General features: G+C 36.9%; 1 protein-coding gene and 1 long non-coding RNA gene across 3 annotated transcripts in view; one reads left to right on the forward strand and one right to left on the reverse strand.

Annotated features, from left to right (window-relative positions):
- The first annotated feature begins 874 nt into the window (after window positions 1–874).
- LOC149069395 (uncharacterized) overlaps window positions 875–20106 on the forward strand; it is a 166202-nt gene continuing 146970 nt past the window's right edge. The window contains exon 1 of one of the 2 annotated variants that reach the window (XM_089249699.1): window positions 875–5349. In XM_089249699.1, the coding sequence (XP_089105825.1) occupies window positions 1338–5349 (4012 nt within the window). In that variant the 5' untranslated portion in view covers window positions 875–1337. The remainder of the gene's footprint in view (window positions 5350–20106) is intronic. The other variant, XM_089249698.1, reaches the window with a different exon arrangement.
- LOC149069396 (uncharacterized) lies at window positions 7964–11373 on the reverse strand. Its single transcript, XR_016195081.1, has 2 exons — window positions 11087–11373; window positions 7964–10435 (listed from the first exon to the last, which is right to left on the reverse strand). It is a non-coding gene; the product is annotated as an uncharacterized LOC149069396 (long non-coding RNA).

Below are 20106 nucleotides of genomic sequence, written 5' to 3' on the forward strand. Positions count from 1 at the left end.
ATTTCCCTGAAAGATAATCCACAATCTCGGTAGGCCACTATCCTTCCTCTGTCGAACTCGGATACTTGATCAAAAGATGATCGCTGTTTTCTACGAGGCATAATTGATCGTTTTTTCGAAAAAACCACAAGAAAAACACAATTGCCGTACTTCAAATCGTCGAAATCTCCAAGCCTTAAATAGCGCTTTGAAGTGGCGCCACAGGCGCGTGTGATGTGCGTCTGGGCTGAAATTCTAATCATTTACATATCTCACCTCCGCTAATGCATGTTGTAAATTTCATATTATTTGCATGCTTCCTTCAGGGTGTTGCATTTACGGTGGCCAGCAGTGTATAACGTTGTACAATTTTTAGTGTATTTTAATAAGCCAGGGGGGGGGGGAAACGGTCCCCTGCCCCCCAAATGACGGGCCTGCCAGTAAGATAGATATTATTAATTAATCTTCGGTCTGGGGGGGGGGTAACTACCCCCTTCTGTGGAATCATCACTTAGCCTATTCCGATTCAATTTCAGCCTACATTTTTCTTTTTGCAGTGTGTGTGTATTCTATACTTTAATCAGGTGGAAAAATGAGGGGGAAGGGGTACCAACCCCCTCTTTTTTTCGAGAATACCCCTTTCAGGGGTCCCAAGAAAATGTCTGCCCGGGGCTCCCGAGAAGGCACGTTACGTCCTAAAATAGGGAGAAATAGGGTTAATTTCTTCTCGATGGTTACGGCCCTTATTAAGGGTCTGCATTAACTTTGTAGGCAAGGGAGCCGTGAGTGACAGAAGTTTGAGAACCATTGCCATAATCCGAAAAGCCTCATTTAAGAATTGAAAGTTTTTGATGATTTTTTTTATTACATCAAAACTGCGTAGACTGGCAAAAGTGAAATAAAAACGTGCTGAATGGTCACTACAATTAGTAAAAATAAAACAGAGCAGTAAAAGATCTTCGGATCCGATGTTTGGGATGTTGTTAAAATTATCCCGTTACAAGTTATGTCCCTGTACAATCATTGTTGTATTGTGTTATACAAGTTTTGTGAGCATGAGTGTATGAAATTATTTTCAAAGTGTTGATACACTGTCAAATTATCAAGTCAAAACTGTCAAGTTCCAGAAGGTTTCGTCATTTTATTAAACACGTACACACGAAACACGACTTGCCATGAACTTTTGTTTACATGTCTCGTTGAACTCGCACATGTTTTGTTTTTCCCCCCACGCTACACCAAGACATCGATAATTGGTTATTTATTACAGACTTATTTTTCATTATAAAGCAAAGTGAGCATTTGAATCCTCGGTGCCATGCGTTGTAAATAGTAGTATGGCTTCCAGATAAATCTTGATGTGTAAGCTAATGAGTGAAGTTATGGAAATAGAAGAAGAGGAATCGACTGCTCCTCGCTCACTGGCCGTGTTCCAGTCTCCCGCATATCCTTTGCTTTTTAGGTTAGCGTCATTTTCAGACGAGTCGTCCTTATGTCGTCGCAAATTTTACAAGCGTAGAGATGAGCTTCGCAATTTCGCGGGTAACAACGTACAGGTTGTTTACGACTCCCAACAAGACATGGTACCTGACAGGAATTTATCATGTCTCGCATTCGGTGCGAATGTACGATTACTTTTCGTCTCATCCAAAAGTAAGATGTTTTTCCAGGACTATCAGCTTTGGCAACAGTTTGTCAAAACCCTCATCCAGCAAAGAAAACTCAGGGAATCATCTGCAGATTCTTTAGTTGAGAAGAAAAGCTATTCGACTGCCATTTGCTCGAGTACTTGGGCAGCTAATTTTGCCAGAACCAAGAGGGCTGTGGTCAGTGCTGATTCTTTGGAAATCGTTATGACATCGGAAGTGCTTTCATTTTTGCAACTGCTTTTAAAAAATGTATTTTTATCGGCTGAAAATTCCCCTGTATGGGTATCAGAATTAAATGTGACTTCTGCTGCCGGCAGGAAACTTTGTAGTTGCAGTTGCCCTTGTGAGATGCCTTCCTCTTTGTCCGTTGTTGATGCCTTAGTAGAAGATATTTCGTGTGACGATAATGAGATATTCTCAAGTGGCGATGAGTTGGACAAACTTGAATCTGACACTGATTCTCAAGACACTGTGATAGAAGGGGAAGCATATAAGCGTATGCGAAATGTAGCTATTAAAGAAAGAATATTGCAGGCGAATGAAGAGCTTTTTAGTTGTGTTCAGGATTCTGAACAAGTCATACATGATGATCAAATACCTGCAAAGATGTTAAATATTGAGACTGCATGTAAAAATAGGCATTCTATTCACAAGCATAGTGGAAATGATACACACAGTTCCTTGTCATTGCACAGAAAACCAAGAAGAGGCATTTGTAAACAAATTAATAGTCCTGAAAAATTGGAATTTGTGTCGAATTCTGTTGTATCTACATGTTCAGATATTCTCTTGGTTAATAAGCTTTTATCATTGTATAAAAGAGGGAGTCCTGGGCACTCTAGACCTATTGTAACCAAAGTTCCAGATCTGTTGAATTCAGTGTTGAGTAAAGAAGATGATTATGTTTCATCCGAGTCCAGTGATAATGGCAGTGACATAGAAGAAATAGTTTTGAGTGATACGTCTTCGTCTTCTGATGAATTATTTTATTCATCTACTTCCATGCTTCAAAATTTCCACCAATGTGTTGCTGCTGACTATAAGTTACACACAATTGCTGAAGAAAGTTGTGAAGATAGTGACCGAAGCTCAAGCATTGGAAAAGCATCTTATTTGAGCCCAGACTTACCTTGTGTAAACAATTCCCAGAGGCGAAATTTGCAATCTTGTTTGAAAGTTTCATCTTGTAAAAGCAATAAACTCAGAAATGTCAAAGCTGCATATAATCATTCTGATATTAATACCTGTTTAATTACAGATAATAAGAAGAAAAAATATTTTTTTCAGTCTAATGGGATTTTATCCGCAACTCGGCTAGAAAACTATTTTGGACATAAAGTCCCAGCTAAAAGTAATTTTGCCGATGATGATCTTACAGATGAAAGTGGAGGTTTAAGCAGTGATGATGATGATGTTTCAATCAAGAATGGCTCTAGCTCTCTCAGGCATCGTAACTTTTTCCCTTTAGGTTCATCTGTAGCTCTGAATTCAGTTACTGATATTTACCCAGCTAGATGTGATGACGCAATGAATTTACAAAATAAAATTCAAGTTTTTTCACATTCTTTCAAGAGTAATCAGTCAAATAAGATACATAAAAATGTTAAGTTATCTGAAAATAATTCAAAAAATTCTGCCAAAATCATTGTTCCAACAAAGCAAGAAGGATATGTAAATTTTCAATTGTGTGAAAAAAAGAATTTGGGGTGTCATTGTGATAATGATATTGTTTCAGATACTGAAGCTCGATATATCATGAATCATGTGCTCCAGCAAATTGTTAACAATGACGAGCATACACAATGTTCCCCTGCTAACAAATCTCCTTGTTCACCTACAATGGAAATGCTTGAATCTAAAATAACTCGTTTGATGCTTACAGTTTCGCCGGTCTCGTTTCCAGCTGGAGAACCTAGTAGCAGTAGTTGTAGTAGCAGTACTATAGGGAGTAACAACAGTGATTATGGTAGTGATACTTTGGAATCTTGTGAGACTGATGATGAATCCGGGGAGAGTATGCTGATTGATCACCAAAATATTTCCTGTGACCGTAGCGAAACCATTGAAGCTGACCATATTGTTGAAGATATAAATGCTCACCAACATTCATATATAACTGCCGCACAAAGAAATACTACCTCAGAGAATAAAATAGCAGATGAAACAATGTATTTTTGTAAACAACTAGTTGCATCCTTGAAGAAGATTGCAGACAGCACTGATAATGATATTATATCTGATGAACTTGGTAAAGCAGAAATTGGTGACAGTACAGCAAAACAGTATATTGCAGATCAGATAGCGAGTCTTATGCAAACAGTCACAGCCAGTCAAAGTAATTCCCCATTGATAAGTCGATTTTCCCCATCAAAGAATATTGGCATTAATTTGGACACAATATGTCAACATGATCGTTCAGATTCTGATAGTCCTCAGCCAAATGAATTTCGGAGATGTTTTTTGAAGAGTAAAACTCCTTCAGAGTCAGGATCAGAAACAACCATATCAGCCAGCATCAGTATTCCTAGTTACGATGATTCTGATCGTACTCCAACGGAATCTGAAATATCACATGAAATGGATGAATTGTATGCTCTTTTAGAGTCTAATGGTGCAGAGACTAGCAGTTTAAGTAAAATGTCATTAGAGTCCAGTGATGCACAAGGGGGTTCTTACAACTGTGATAGTGATTCTGCAAGAGGTCTGGAATGCTCACTTCTCTTTGGTGCCGCCAGCAAATTAGATAGCCTGTTACCGATTTCTATTGAGGAAAGAATCGCTATGTATACGAGTGGATTTATTAATCGAGAGAAATGTGATGCTAGAGATCATCTGAGACAAAACGAGATGAGAATCAATGTCAAGTTGCCTATCGATAGTGATATTCAGGAATACGCTGTTGCTTCAGTTGGATCACCTCACCAGCTGCACAATAGCATTCCGATAGAAGTATCTAGCTCAGTTTTCAAGAATTCGGTTGTTATGGGAAGGAATATAGAAGATACCAATCTTAGAGGTACAGCGGATATTGAGCTAAATAGTGTGATTTGCACAAATCAAATGATTCACTGTACTTCCCAGGAGATTTCATTTTCTGGGGATTTCAATTCAAATCAAAACACCTATTCCACAGCATTGAATGCCTTGGATGAAACAGTGAAAGATCCAGTGTCTAGTTTAAGTGAAAGTAGAAATTTGGATATTGCGTCTTCCTTACCTAAAATTATTAATCCTAAAGAAAAAGCTTCCAGTGAAAATGATCTTTTGGTAGCTAATTACAGGACCAAGAGTAAGAACAGTAAAGTTTTTGGAACCAAGTCTACTGGCAACATATCGGATCTGGAAAATATGAGTTGTAAAAGTACATTCCGTGACACTGGTTACTATTCTTTTAAATCATCAGATGAAAGTTTTCATAGCTTGGATGATTCAACAAATAGTAGAACCTCTACAACTTCCTTAACTCAGTATCGTTCACTTACCTCTACTGAGACTATTCCAGAAGAAGAAGAGACAAGTTGTAAAGGAAGCAGTCCCACAAAAATTTCGCTCAGCTCGGGCAATATTCCTTATGAAGTATGTGATGCATCTACATCCAAGTCCAGTACTTTGCCTTCAACTCTGCGTGGAAAAATACCTGGAGTTCACAGTGGAAGCCATCGTTCTCGCTCATCATTTTTTTCTACTTCAGGAGTATTAAGAAAACTCACATTGTTAAGAGGTATGATTTTTCTAATAACCTACTTATAAATTCCCGTGTATATGCTTTTCTAATATACAGTAACTTCTTAGTGCATTGTGCATGTCAAGACATATAAAAAATGAATGTTTGTATCAAAAGCAACAGTAGCTACAACGAAACAGCTTTGGTATAAAAGACACGCCAAGTTGGAGACTTTTTTCCAATATAGTCGCCGGCGCTCTACACAAGAGGCGAAATTTTAAATTTGTTAATTTTTACTTTGTCCATTTTTCTGACTGAGATTTTGTGAAGGAGGAAACAAACCCAAATTTCAGCTGGACACACTGTAATCAAGGAAACTGGATTTTCTGCTGAGGTAAACTCGGAAAGAAAAGTTATCTGGGGGTTGTACTTGTCCTCAGTAAGGATTCTATCCTTCAGTCCATGATTTCTTATTATCAATGATAAAAAGTTTTTCAACCATATCCTTCTTGAACAATGATTAATAATAATAGCACTCTGTTATTAATTATAATTTTTTTCTAGTTCTTCATTTAATTCTCATGAGGTGGTACATAATTTGTTTCAGACGGTATCTGATTTTTATTCAAAATCATTGTTTTGTAGCAAAACCTCAAAATCTGGCTTTCCCAGCTTCAAAAAAGTGTTAAAACAAAGACTTCATGCAAATTCTGGATTTTTTTTTTTTTTCAAAAAACTTGAAATCACGTTCTATACATGTTCCATAGATAAATATATAGAATTTTGAAAACAATTTTTTTTATTATAATAATTACATGATGAAATCATTTTGCATTGTATTTCTGGCTCTTGGTGAGGGAGGGGTTCGGCCCTATTGGGATCTGTACCTGATTTTTTGTTATTAAAGAAATTCCTACAACTTTCTGTGAAAGAATACATCAAGATGTTACCTTCATATAGTGAATGTTGGGCACCTAAGTCAATTTTTTGGCTATATTTTTTCAAGTTTTTGTTTGCAGTATGTTGCCTGCAGTATAGTCAAACCTGTATTTCTCAAAGAACTCTATGTTTTCAATGAAAAGAAATTCCTGCATTTAATTGTATTAAATGAATGTATTTTCACCTCAGTTTTTCAAAAATTAATTTGAAACAATCTCTCAAAGACCAAGCCACAATGATAGTGATAGGAACCAAGAGACACCCAGGCTTTGTCACACTCAGTGATATAAGCACATTGTCCCTGAGGACTCCGGTGCCTCCGGGAACCTAACTATTTATTGAGCTTCAGAAAGATATATTACGTACATGGGCAGGTACCATTATGCACATTGCCAGTAAACAAGTATAAAATTTATGATCGAAAAATGATGATTCATTTAAATAAATCACAATTATAAATCACAGGTTATAAACGCCATCATAATAAAAAAACAGTTCTTGATAAAATTTTATCTGCTTCTCTTCAGGGATTTTCATTGAATCAGTTACTATCACATCAATGAAAACTGTCAATCTACTGCTGGGTTGATCTAATTGCTGCATCAGGTGGTTCGATTTGGTCCAAAGACATTCGTCAGCAATTGCTACCTGTATCCAGCTTCTCGATGAACCCACGTGAATCATACTATTCTCGACTACTCTGGCTACTCTTCCTCTTCCCTAAACAGATATGAGATTGCGGTCTGGGTGTAGTTGACGTCTTATTCTAGTGGATCTCCTAACAGACATAGGTGGCTCTCTATCTGATTCTGGCTCCGGGGCTGTAGCAATACCTTCTAGAGCAGAAGGCCTGACCCCGAGATTCGTGACGTCATCGAATTCCGTCCTAGAATCGTCTTCCCTGTAAGATCGTTTTCCAGCAGCACCACACACTGTAGCGCCGTCATATATATATTTTTTTTGACCCACCCCGCTGTAATAGATATTTTTTTCTTATAAAAAAAAGGTTGAATTACCTAAGAATTTAGCACTCGAATGGACGAGTTTATACTTATAATTCAACATTATTTTCAAGTATCAATTAGAGCCAGAGTTTTTACGAAAACTTGACAATATTTGAATTACCATTTGACATCAAAATTTCCCCAAGAGAATTTTTCGGAATTTCATTTCTGTTGATTTTAACCAAAAAAATATCCATTGAATACCAAAATTCAAGTATATGTAAAATAGCCTTTATTTTTCATTAAGATAGACAGTATATACAAACTTTTCACGTAATGTGTATTTTATTGAAAGGAAGAAAAAAGAACGAATGAACAAATATGCTTTGCTCCTTCCAGAAAATTTCAATGAAAACTATGGATTAGATATAGATTGTATGATTCTCATTCGTACACAAATTCATAACATTCAAGTAGTAAAAATCCATTTCAAAAATAGTTTTTTTCTTCAATATATGTCACCAGTTTCTTCTTTGCATAAAATTGTTTTATTATTTATAACTTCTCTTAAACATTCATTTTTATTCGAAGATTCTTTAGAAATAAGCCAGAAAAAAAACAAACCAAGAATACGTAGATTAATTTTGAGGTTTGTTATGAAGCAAAGTGTGATCTATGTTCAAGATTATAAATATCATCAGGTTCATATTTTATTTAGGCTGGGGAGAAAAAATTCTATCCAATGTTTTTCACTACACACATGGAATTACACAAGAAATAAAACTTGCTAGAATTGAAAAACAATCTTTAATTGAACATTTGCATTAAACATGAATTCAACATTTTTCAGTTTCTCAGTCACAACGTCATTATATAGAACATAACTAACAACTACAGGAGTTGACACGACAAACCCCTTTAACCAAATTTCGTATGATTATGAAACTTCCATCTTCACACATAACCATCACACATTTCTTTTTCAGTACTTAAATGCTCAGAGTGGAAAGAGTATCTAAGTTTTTTCATGAAAGCATGTGAGCAATATATATATATTCAGAACTTGATGGCAATTTTCTGTGAACGACTAAAATCATAACCACCATCATTTATGTATAACTTTTTTTAAAAAAAAAAAAGGGAGGTGTAAAATGTACCAGTAATGAGACACTTATTTCAAAGATTTAAAAATAAAAAATGAATTTAAAGGTGAATTTGAAATTTTGAGCTGATAATGATGGATAAATGTTTGACTGATATTGAAAAGTAATTGAGTAAATATTATTTCAAGTTTCGGAGCTAATTAATTAAATGTTAAGTGGCCCATTACTTATACATTTACCGAACTTGATCAAAACAATCAAGTTTCCTCTTTGCACATTTTTCATTCCTAATTTTCCCTTTTTTCTTTGCCACCAAATCATTTTTATTCATACACAGATTTTTGAGTAAAATATTAGATGAAATCCATAAAAAATTTTTGAGCAATATCAGCTTCCCTGTGACAACTACAACATTCATATACATTTCCTAAAATTTCAAACTCTTCCAAGGTGGTAAAAGCTGTGTTTACAAGAACTTCTCTATGCTTACTCTGATTATTATATATCATTTATTACTATATATGATATGATTATTACTATGATTATCTGATTACTGTGATTACTTTGATAAATTCAGCAGTATCAGTAAAATGAGGGATATTTCTGTCTGGGCCCAATATATTTAAAGCCTCGCAAACAAACTAATTGAAGACTGAGTACAAGTTTGATGTTTGTCTCTCTAAATTAAAAGGTCTGAGATTTTCATGTTAGCCCTCTTGCATATGAGACAACATTTGCAGAGTCTGTCATACAGTTGTTTCACTGATGCAAAAGATGCTGTACAAAAATTGTCAACTGAAACATCAAAGTTCAGGTAAAAATAGCACTTGCCATCATTTCTTTGATTCAACCAGTTATTTCTGATATTTTTTAACAAATACACACTATAACAAAAAATAGTGGTCTCGATGGACACCGAGGCTGGGGATACATATATAAATTCTTATGTGGCTTTGTGAACAAGCTCATTGCTTTTCTATTGATAGCATTGTTATCAGTGACAACACCAATAACTGTGAAACCAATATTTTCTAAACCTAAAATAACTTAAGATAACATTACGTAACAATACGTGATTTATCTTGAACACAGGTAAAATATGCACAACTTCTTTAAAAGGGGACATTAGGCTGGAAACTATAAACACAAAAGCACTCTTCGCAGCTTCTTCTGTGTTGAGGGCCATGCCAACAACAGAACCTCCCTTATAATCAAAATAAGGTTTTATGTAAATTTCGTCAACAAGAAAAATAACTTTATCTGCATCAGAAATATATTTTGCTCTGACTTTTATGTACATCAAGAAATTTTGACTCACCTCCTCGGTTGGTGAAACTGGTAGTCGCTGACTAATTTTCCTCAAAGTTGATGGATGAGGCAGTATTATTTTATTGCTAGATCTTATAAATTTGTACACTTGTGGCGAAATTGAATGTAACAGAGTAGCAAATATATGATGTCATTAGAGTATTTAAAGTTGTTTTTTGCACAACGACTAATCTTAATTTGTTCCTCTATAAAATTTATCAGTAATTCATTTTCACCAGTCTTCAAAGAAGACAGAGCATCATTGAAGAAATCTATTTTAGAGGAATTTTTTCCTCACACATAGGATTCATACTTTTAAGTGTGTCTAATATATCAATTAAGTCATTGAAATTTGTGAACTTATATGGGAGGGTAAATTTTGTAATTCTTTTCAATGCAATACTTTTTAGATAAACAGAAACATTAAGATTACTTACAACCACTGAATGCGAAATCTGTGGGTATGGTTGTATATCCAAATGATAAACACAAAATTTTTCACTGATTCGACACTTCATAAAAATTGTCAAGACCAAATGTTTCAACACATCACTGTAGATCTTCCATACTGCTGATTTGTCTCTGCTGAGAAAATGTTGCTGCATCAGTCACACTTTCCTCAAGGGCCGTTTTTAAGCGTTCATTCTTTCAGTGTTTTTTGTAGTTTGGAGATAACCTTCGTTTAATAGGAAGTGTCATAGAAGTTGATGGATATCCTTCGAAGAGTCACGGCACAGCGTTCTTTCTTCTCTTAATTATCAACGGAGCTGTTAAAGTATTACCACTGTTTCTGTCAAAAGCTGAAGATTCTGTTAACAAATCCATGGCCAGAAAATGCAGTTCACATACCTAGACATAAAATAAGCATAATCAAACTGATGGCTATTGGTAATAACATGAAATTAATTTAGTCTCTGACCATTACTTGTTCTCCATAAGAGATGGGACAAATAATCTGCTGCTAAATTATATATAATATACTATTATTATAACTAGTTAAATACTAGTTCATAAATTATATGGTGCATTACTAGTTAGGAGTAAATAATGATTTACATTTCCTTGATTGGATATGAAATTGTAATTAATTAAAAACAAAAATCATTTGGTAATATTAATGTACTATGACGTATCATTGTCAAATTTTGTCAGTATCATGGCAATATCTCCCAATTACCAGTTTTACAATATCTATTGAAATAAAAAAATTCCATACTTAAAATTCAATATTTAAAATTACCAATAATTTCATTTCTTAATTAAAAACACTAATTTCATTTACAATTGTGATGAATTTTAAGGAAATTAATATTCGGCCACGAAATATTTGCTATCTGGCCAAAACATTATCTGAATATTTGGTACTCGGTTATTCCGCCGAATCACTATTTGTCCCATCTCTTCTTAATATCGGAGTTGATTTTTTTGCATTCCGTTGTTTTTTTCTTTAATTTTTCTTAAAGAATAAAACAATATAATGTTTACGAAATGAGCACTTACACTACTGCGATCATTCGGTACGAAGTCCTTTCTTTGGATGGAATTCAACCACTTCTTCTTCAGATCTTCACATTTCGGAAAATAAAATACAGATACTTTTGGGTCAGACATATTTCTATAAAAAAATATCTAATCGACGACCACGTGCCTTCGTTAATGGCGATTTCTTGGGAGAAGCAGAGCGTGGATCGGGGGAGAATGCCGAGAAGAAGAAATTCTCTTTCTCGTTTAAGCCGGAGTGTGGTGACGTCACAGCATCGAAAATATCTCGGGCGAAGGCCTTCTCTCTAGAAGGTATTGGCTGTAGCTCTAATATCCTCAGGGTGCTGCTTTAGAAAATGGATCAGTCTACGTACCGTATATACTTGTGTGTAAGCCGACCCCCTACTTCAGGACCACCAAAACCACAATGAATTGAAAAGTGGTGTATAAGCCTAGGTGCATGTCTGGTTTAGTAGTAGTGTATAAGCCGACCAAAAAAAAAATCTGTTCATTTCAGAGAAAAAAAATTCTTATATTTTCAAGCAAAATGCATGCTTACGTAAATTTACAATAGAAAATAATTCAAACTTTTTAATCTGTTTCTGCTGAGTCTCCAAGCTCATCGTAATCCATCAGATCATTATAGGGTGTGGCATCTTATTTTTTTTTTATCTTCATCTGGGCTGTCTCATCACCATTGTCATTTTGAAAGAGGATATCATCTTCAGTTCTGTCCACCGCATTGCTGATGCAACACTTTTTGAAGGATCGGATGATAATTTCGGTGGAAACAGAATTCCACACTTCATGTACCCATTGGGACACTAGGCTAATGTCAGGTTTCTTCAAGGAACCACTTTTTTGTGGTTTCTTCATCATCGGAACTTATCCATTCGATTCACAAATCCCTCAAATAGTCTTTGAAAGGCTTCTTGATGCTCAGATCTAAACGCTGTACAATTGACGTTAGCCCACCTGGTATCAAAGTCAATGTTTTCGATTTCTTTGCCTCAGCTTTGACATCAGTTCTGTGGGGTTTGAACGGATCCCATACCAATAATGCCGGTTTTTTGAACACTGCTACAAAAATGACTACTGATTGTGGGGTCGATATTTTCTCATCAAAAACTGGCCCGAGTATAAGGCCCCATCCCCACTTGAGGAACAAATTTTTCCATAGAACAACTCTGCTTATACACAAGTATATACGATTTTACTTTTCGAATCTTCCCGCTTCAGGATGCACTCAAGCCAAGGTATTCACAGATGTTCAGCGGGCTCTCTGAAGTGGAAGACTGTTGTCCTGGGGGCATAGAGTTGTGCCCCTTCTTGGCACTACTGGCGCCAATAAGTGCTTAGTCTACTGTAACCCCGGGTAAAGGGAAATAAAATATTTTTTTTCACCACTCGCCTGTTTTTTCCCCTCACGTTCCTTCCTCCACCACACAGCAATAATCCACGTTAGAAATCCAAGTAATCCTTAGGGCACATACGCGTGAAATAATCCAAAATGAATGTTTTAAATCGAAGTAATCCAAAATGCACATTATGAATCGAAATAATCCACACGAAATTGAATGGGCTCATACTTCCAAATTTTAAAAAAAAAGTCACTAAAATACAAAATTACAATCACCAGAAAAATAAATTCTGCCGGGTTTCAAGTTACTTGGCCTCGACCCAACAGAAGCTATTTAACACTGTCAAGAATTAAAAAAATTGGTGCTGAAATGTGACTGTGAAAAGAATCTCCTGCAACAACGCGCGATGGAAGTGAAATGACAAGTAGTTCAACAATGTATTAGCGCAGAAAACGTTTCGTCCAATCGCAAACATAGGTGTATGTGAATATTCAAATAAGACGTAAGAGGGAACGTAGTAAAATTACTGTAGCTATAACCATAGATACGCAAAAAAAGTTTCAACTACTTTATCAGTAACCACACCTGTAGGCCGAACTTTGTTCGGTCTCGGGCCCAGCTTCACTCCTCCAGCCGTTAAAGGGGGCCTCAACCCGCAGGCTAAAAATATTTCTGTTTTCGCCACAACAGAAAACATTACAATATTATTTCACCAAGCAAGATTAAAGCCCTAGCAGACAGAGAAGGCAGTATAATCCAGTTGAAGCAGGCAAGCACAGCAAAAATAAACAAATGTTTCCGAGATGTCACAGTTGGCGACTTTCTGAAGGGGTCTAAACTGCATGCCAACCAATGCAAAGATGGGTTTCAATTTCAGGTCTATATAAAAATGGCCATGAATGATTTTGAAAACGAAAGATAATTAGAGAGATATATCTACAGGTAAAAAGCAGTTGCATATTGAGTTGGTGCTTGAGTTCAGTGACGGGGGCAGAAGCTGACCAACAGTTAAGAATGAAGCAGGCAGATTTATTTTGAATAGATTCCAATTTGTCTGTATTGGAGTGAGTATAGGGGTCCCAGATTTCACACGCATATGAGAGTACAGGAAGGATGTAGGTTTGGAAGCAGAGATGTCTGAGGTGATGGGTGGAGTTTTTGAGGTTCCAACAGAGAAAGTTTTTGGAGACACTTATGAAAGATGTAATCAACATGGAGATTCCAACGGAAGTCGGCAGAGATAATTACACCCAGATATTTAAAATTAGAAACTTAGGTAATTAAGGAGTTATTGATAGTGCAAGAAGAATCGAGGAAAAGTTTTTGCGAGTAATTTTCATAAAAATTGTTTTTCAGGAATTAAGGGGTAAGTGCCAGGATGAGCACCATTCAGAGACAATATTGAGGTTATTTTGGAGAGATGCTTGATCAGATTCGTTGTGCACTGTTTGGTAGGTGATGCAATCATCTGCAGAGAGTCGGTTATGGCAATTGGCAGAATTTGGGAGATTGTTAATAAAAAATCAAAAACAGTAATGGCGAGAGGACCGAACCCTGGGGCATGCCAGACTCAACTTGTAGAAATGGGGGAGTTATGCAAGTTCACCATATCTACAGACAAAATGTTCGAGAGTCCAGATTCTGCGTCCTGATTGGGCAAAACGAAGGTTGCCGGAGCGCTGTCTGTTTGGCTACTTTCCCCTTTGCTTGGCTAGTTTCTCTTTCCATGTCGTGTCATTCTTTATCAGTGATGGTAACTTGTGGGAAATTTCCCATATTCATGGGAAAAATTGGCAAAAATTTAGCCAAGTGGGAAATTTTGAGAGTTCATCAAGTAAAAGAATTTTTTGAAAAAAATAAAAAATATTAATGCAGTGCAATACTTTTCTATTGTAAATACTTGACTAATTTACACCGGTAGATGGCAGCACAGTTTTTGGAATACGTGGGAAAAATTTAGTTAATACGTGGGAAATTTTGCTGGGAGAAAGAGGTTACCATCACGTTCTTTATACATTTCTCTCGACAAATTTCCTCGCTTTATTTTTCCCCTTTTTGATTTTTATCTTTTAAATTTTTAATCTTACGCTTAATTTTATTAATTTTACAAAAGGCGCTTCTCAGGACCAAATCACATTGATCGCAATGGAGGATCTCCCTAGTAATTACTGTTATAATCAGAAATGACGAGGAGAAAAAAACCGTTGTTTTTAGAGTAAAAGATGTGACAAACAAAGAAACCACTATGGTAAGTACTGTATAACCTTTCCGTTATACCAGGGGTCTTCAACGTCATTTTCTGAAAATAGTTGAAAACATTCAAAAACGATTTATTCCAGAGAATTTTAATTGAAGAAATAATTTTGAAATCAATGAAAAACGTAATTTCAGAATTTATGCAAGAAGAAATAAATACTGTAATTTCGGAATTTAAAAAAGAAATAATTCTAGAATAAATGAAGGAAATAATTCTAGGAATGAATGAAAGAAATCTAAAATTTAGTTAAATTATTCCAAAACTAATCGAAAATTCAGAATTAATGATAGAGATAATTCCAAAATTGATGAGAATCCTGAATTATTAGAATAAATAATTCCAGAATTGATTCAGAAACAAAAAATTTCCTATGTGAAGCTCAAGACAATCAACCACATGATTGAAACACTTCTGACACCATGGAGAAGTGATCAGCCCAGTTTCCCAAACTTTAAATTTTTCCCCCCTTGTCAACCAATAACTTCTGAGGGGGTGATGAAACGGTCCAGAGGAGCGAAGGCTGTAACGAGATGCCTTTGAATTTCCCTATATATTAATGATTTAAAACTCATCTCGCCTATTGCTTGTTAGCGCCCAAGAGTGCTGTTCAACAGCCCAATTGGAAACCGCATTCAAGAATTAACATTATGCTGGGTGTAGTCAAAGCAAGGTCATTGAAAGGGGTAGATTTCTCTCTCCCCGCAGAAAAAATTTCTGGCTATGCAAGAGAACTTCAGATCTTAAACAGCTACCTGAGACGCGGGTGGATGTCTGGCCAAGATTTTCCTGAAGTCCTACGTGACTAAAAATGGTCTGCCTATGAAAATTTACATGTATACTAAAGAAAATTTGAAGACATTCCCGCCAGGCTCGGGTGAGTTTATGTTAAGATGGCACTGTTCCACCCGTGTAAGGCATACATAGAAAAGTTCTGGGGGAAGGGCACAATGATATGCAATATATAATTGTCGCCATGGCCCCGCGAGGTTAGGTAGGGCCCGGGACAATCATTTCCCTTCATGCTACAAATTCACATTTAAAGGGCCCATGAAAAGTTTGGTCTGCGGGCCCACAAAATATCCCAGCCTAGGGGCCTTGCTTCAGGCTGTGGGGGGCCATGATGGTCCATAATCACTGGATTTATTACATTTATGGTAACTTACGCAAAAATTGTATAGGTTACCCCACATTCTTCAGCTGGGATCTTTGGCGTCCCATCCCCCACAGTAAATTTGTTCTGTGAAAAATATAAAAAAGTTAAAAGAATCATCCAGAGCTCTGTCAGACCCGTAATTGTGGGTGGACATGGGTCACCAGCATAGGCGGAGATAAACTTGAACATCTGGGGGGAACGCGATGACGTCAATTCATATACGGGGTGATTATAAAAAAACTATCCTGACATATTGGCCCCTAACTATCATACCATTCACAGAAACTGAATGAAACAAGAATGATATGGAAAACAACAGTGTCACTCTAACAGTTACAGTGAGAAAATTTCGAAAATATCAAATGGCAACACCAAGTGTTTTGTATTGGAATGCGATCTCCATACTGAAAAGAACTAAATAGCATTGGAATGGCACCTGTAGCACGAAAATCCCCAGAGCTAGGCAAGAAAAAAGTAAAAAGGACTTTGCCGTGCACCAGAGCATTAATGTTCGTTTCATTCGTCACACCGTTTCTTCGGCTGAGATCCCAGCCTGATTAGTCCTCCACAAGGTCCTTTTCAAAATTTGTGAAACACAATAAAATGCTTTATTTTATGCTGCTTCTCTGTCCTTATTGGTTGTCCTCACTTTTAGCCTATCTACCGCCGGTGATTTTCATGCTACAGTTGCCGTTCGAACGCTTCACAATGGAGATCACATTCCAATACAAAAAACTTGGTGTTGCCATTTGATATTTTCGAAATTTTCTCACTGTAACCGTAACTGTTAGAGTGACACTGTTGTTTTCCATATCATTCTTGAGCGCATACATCAAAATACCTTATGCCAAAATTTCATTCAGTTTCTGTGAATGGTATGATAGTTAGGGGCCCATATGTCGGGATAGTTTTTTTATAATACCCTGTATATATGCCTATGGCTGGGATTTCGGGGCCGCAACCACGGCCCCCACATGGGCGGGGCTGACAGGGTTATAGCTCTGGGGCCCGAGACAATTCTCATAATTTTTTTGCTTTTTCACGCTATATATTAACTATAGAAGGACCCGTGGAAAGTCTGACCAGGGGGAGGGCCCGTTAAAGATCCCAGCCTAGGGGCTCTGCTCCAGAATGGGGGGGTTCCCATGGCTGCAACTAGGGGGGCAGGTAGGTCTGGTGCCCTGGGCGCTGAACCAGAAGGGGGTGCCGAATTCACCTTTTAACTGTTTCTTCTACATCAAGGGGCGCCAAAATGCCGGCTTACCCCGGATGACAAAGTATCTAGTTGTGGTCGTGCTCGGGGTATACACCTCAGGAACTAACTTTTGCAAGGGCCCTGGGCATGGTCCCCACGAGGATGGGACTGACAGATCTCCAGCCCTGGGGCCCAGGAATATGGACAAGATAGCCTGGGGCGCTTCTCAGTATTTTTCACATTATAAATTCATCATATAGGGGCCTGTGAAAGATCCCAGTCTAGGGAGCCCTGCTCCAGGATGTGAGGACCGTGGCCTTGGGCAAAGCAGACATTAAATGACCCTCAACTTGGGGGAGGGAATTTTTTTTCATTATATAATCTGCACTAATAAATCCGTGTGAACTGAATAGGACCATTTCTGATCGGCAGAAACGTAAAAAAACTTAATTATGCTAGGTGTTTTTATTTTCCTATCGTGGTGCATCTGTTCCATCGTTTGCATATCCACGGGAAAAAAATACTTCAAGTGGAATAGCAAATATTGAAAAGAAAAGCGCCACCCCCCTCCTTTTCATTGGATTTTTTTTGCCTTTTTACACAATAAAGAAGGAAGAGAAAAAGCGATGAAATGAAAAAAAATGATTATTTCTTGAAATTAATATTCATATCACAAAAAAAATCCAATGAAAAGGAGGGGGGTGGCACTTTTCTTTTCAATATTTGCTATTCCACTTGAAGTATTTTTTCCCGTGGTATTTATGTTAGGATGTTTGCTAACGTTATTATTTTGTCGCCAACGATAAATGGCCAGGCCTGACCACCCTCTACTAAATTAACCAATAAGGGAACAGAATACAGGCTTCCGAACATTTTGTCTGTAGATATCGTGAACATGCGGGAGTTATGGCCCTTGAAGGAAACAAACTGACTGTGGTTGGTAAGGAAGGCTTTCATCCATTTAAGCAGTTGAACACATAGGCCAAGGTTTTGGAGTTTAACTTAAAATTTATTGTTTGGCACCGGTCAAAAGCTTTAGAGAAATCCAAGAAAATTACATCAGTTTGGACATTTTTGTCGATACTGCTTGATAAATCATGTATGAAAAGAGCTAATTGGGTAGTTACTGATAAAGATGGTCGAAAGCTGTGTTGATTTGAAAAAAAGAAGTTTATTTAATCAAGGTGTGTGAGCGGATTTCCTTGGCAACTATGTGCTCAAAACGCTTGCAGCAAGTAGAGGTGATAGCGACAGGTCTGAAATTAAGGGGATTTGAAAGAGATTCTCATTTATATGAATTGGGATAATCTTATTAATTTTCCAGTCAGATGGCAAGATTGATGAGTTTAATGAGATATTGAAGATAATTAAAAGATAATTAGAAATTTCATCAGCGCAAAATTTGTGAATATGATTTGGGATTCCATCAGGACCAGTGGAGTGGAGTTCAGTTTTTTTAAAAGTTCAGAAGGCCTGCTTTAGTGAAGAAGAGAGGACTAGTGTTGAATAATGATTTGGAAAAGGAATACTGAGATGGAGTGGGGTCAGAGGAAAAAACTGACAAAAAAATCCTGATTAAATTCTGTGACGATATCAAGGTGAAAAGTAAGGTCAATATTATCAATTTTAAGGGAAGATGGGCCAGCTGATTTAGGGCGAAGAAAATTCCAAAATTTTGAGGAGTTAGTTTTAAGGTATTGGGGTAAAGAGTTAGTTAGGTAATGTGTTTTTTGGCGGAGGATAATATCTTTAAGATCACGTGTAGAGGGGCCGAAATCTTATTTCTGAGAGAAAGGGAGTTACAAAAATTTTCTGTGGGTATGTGGTAGAGACACTGATAATGAAAATAATAAGGTAACAAGCTAGCATCCCTCACAGCTACTGTGACCATTTTTGTAACATCATTATCATATTCTGCATACCAGGGGTAATTGTATTGGGATCTACAGTTTATAGCCTATTCAAAAACAGACACATTTCCAGAGGATGGCAATCGCCCCTTCCCAGATCTGAATATTATGAGAAACATTGGTCTGTATCATAAAATGAGAGATGATCTAACAAACGTATGAAATAAATCATCTTAAACCTCTCCTTTTTTTTAACGGACATCCCTTTCAGGCTACATTGCTTTGAGATAGAGTAGTTATACTGATAGGCATAGGGCCTTTTACATCTAAGAATAGAGATGTAAAATTCTCTAGAATAATCTTTTGGAGAATATTCTCAAGGTAGGACTACTATTATAAATTATAGTCCTCAGATCACGACAAGAGTTACGTGACCCCCCACTCTCTGGAGAGGGTCCATTTCGGCGCGAGGAAAGGATAAGAATTATCCCGGGTTGCCAGTAAAGGCTGTCTTGGCGCAAATCCTCGTATGCGGGTATTCTTCACGCTGCACTCCCTCAGTCTTCATGCTTGAGTGAGCTGGTCGAAAATATTTTATATGAGCAGTGTTCGGCTTCAGCTTGATGCATGGAACTGATTATTGAAAAAAGGGCTGGAGTATTCGATCCCTTCTGCGGAATAAAAAATATATTTTTTGTATTAAAATAATGTCCCGTAAGTGCTCGAGCAGCCGGGCCGTCTTAAGAGCATCGTGGACCAAGTGATTTTTCTGAGGCCCTACCACGTAAATTCTGGGAAATTTCAACCAGATTTTATTTTTGTGAATCTAATGTGACAATGCCTTAAGATGACACGAATAGCCGGTGTTTACACAAAAAAAAAACACTGCGATGACGACGTTATCGAGAGCACTGCCGTTTCACTTTTAGTGATATTTCTAGGAGGCCAAAATAGCGCTAAAGACGCCAAACGGGAAAGCACCATTGCTAATGCGCTATTCTCGATGGGCAGTTGCTTTACCTAAAAGTAAATAATAGATTCGTCTGACGAGACGTAGCCAGTGTTCTTCTCGTGATCGGTGGACTATACTAGAGAATATTCTTATAAGTTCTTTATGAGAATATTCTCCTGTTATTTATAATATAGTTACATATAATATCCTTGAGAACATTCTCTGGAAGGACTACTTTCATAAATTACTGGGAATATTCTTATAGAAAAT

Source organism: Pholcus phalangioides, unplaced genomic scaffold (genome assembly GCF_987345545.1).
Source record: "Pholcus phalangioides strain wild (caught in Gottingen) unplaced genomic scaffold, Ppha-v1.0 ptg000022l_1, whole genome shotgun sequence".
NCBI lineage: Eukaryota > Metazoa > Arthropoda > Arachnida > Araneae > Pholcidae > Pholcus > Pholcus phalangioides.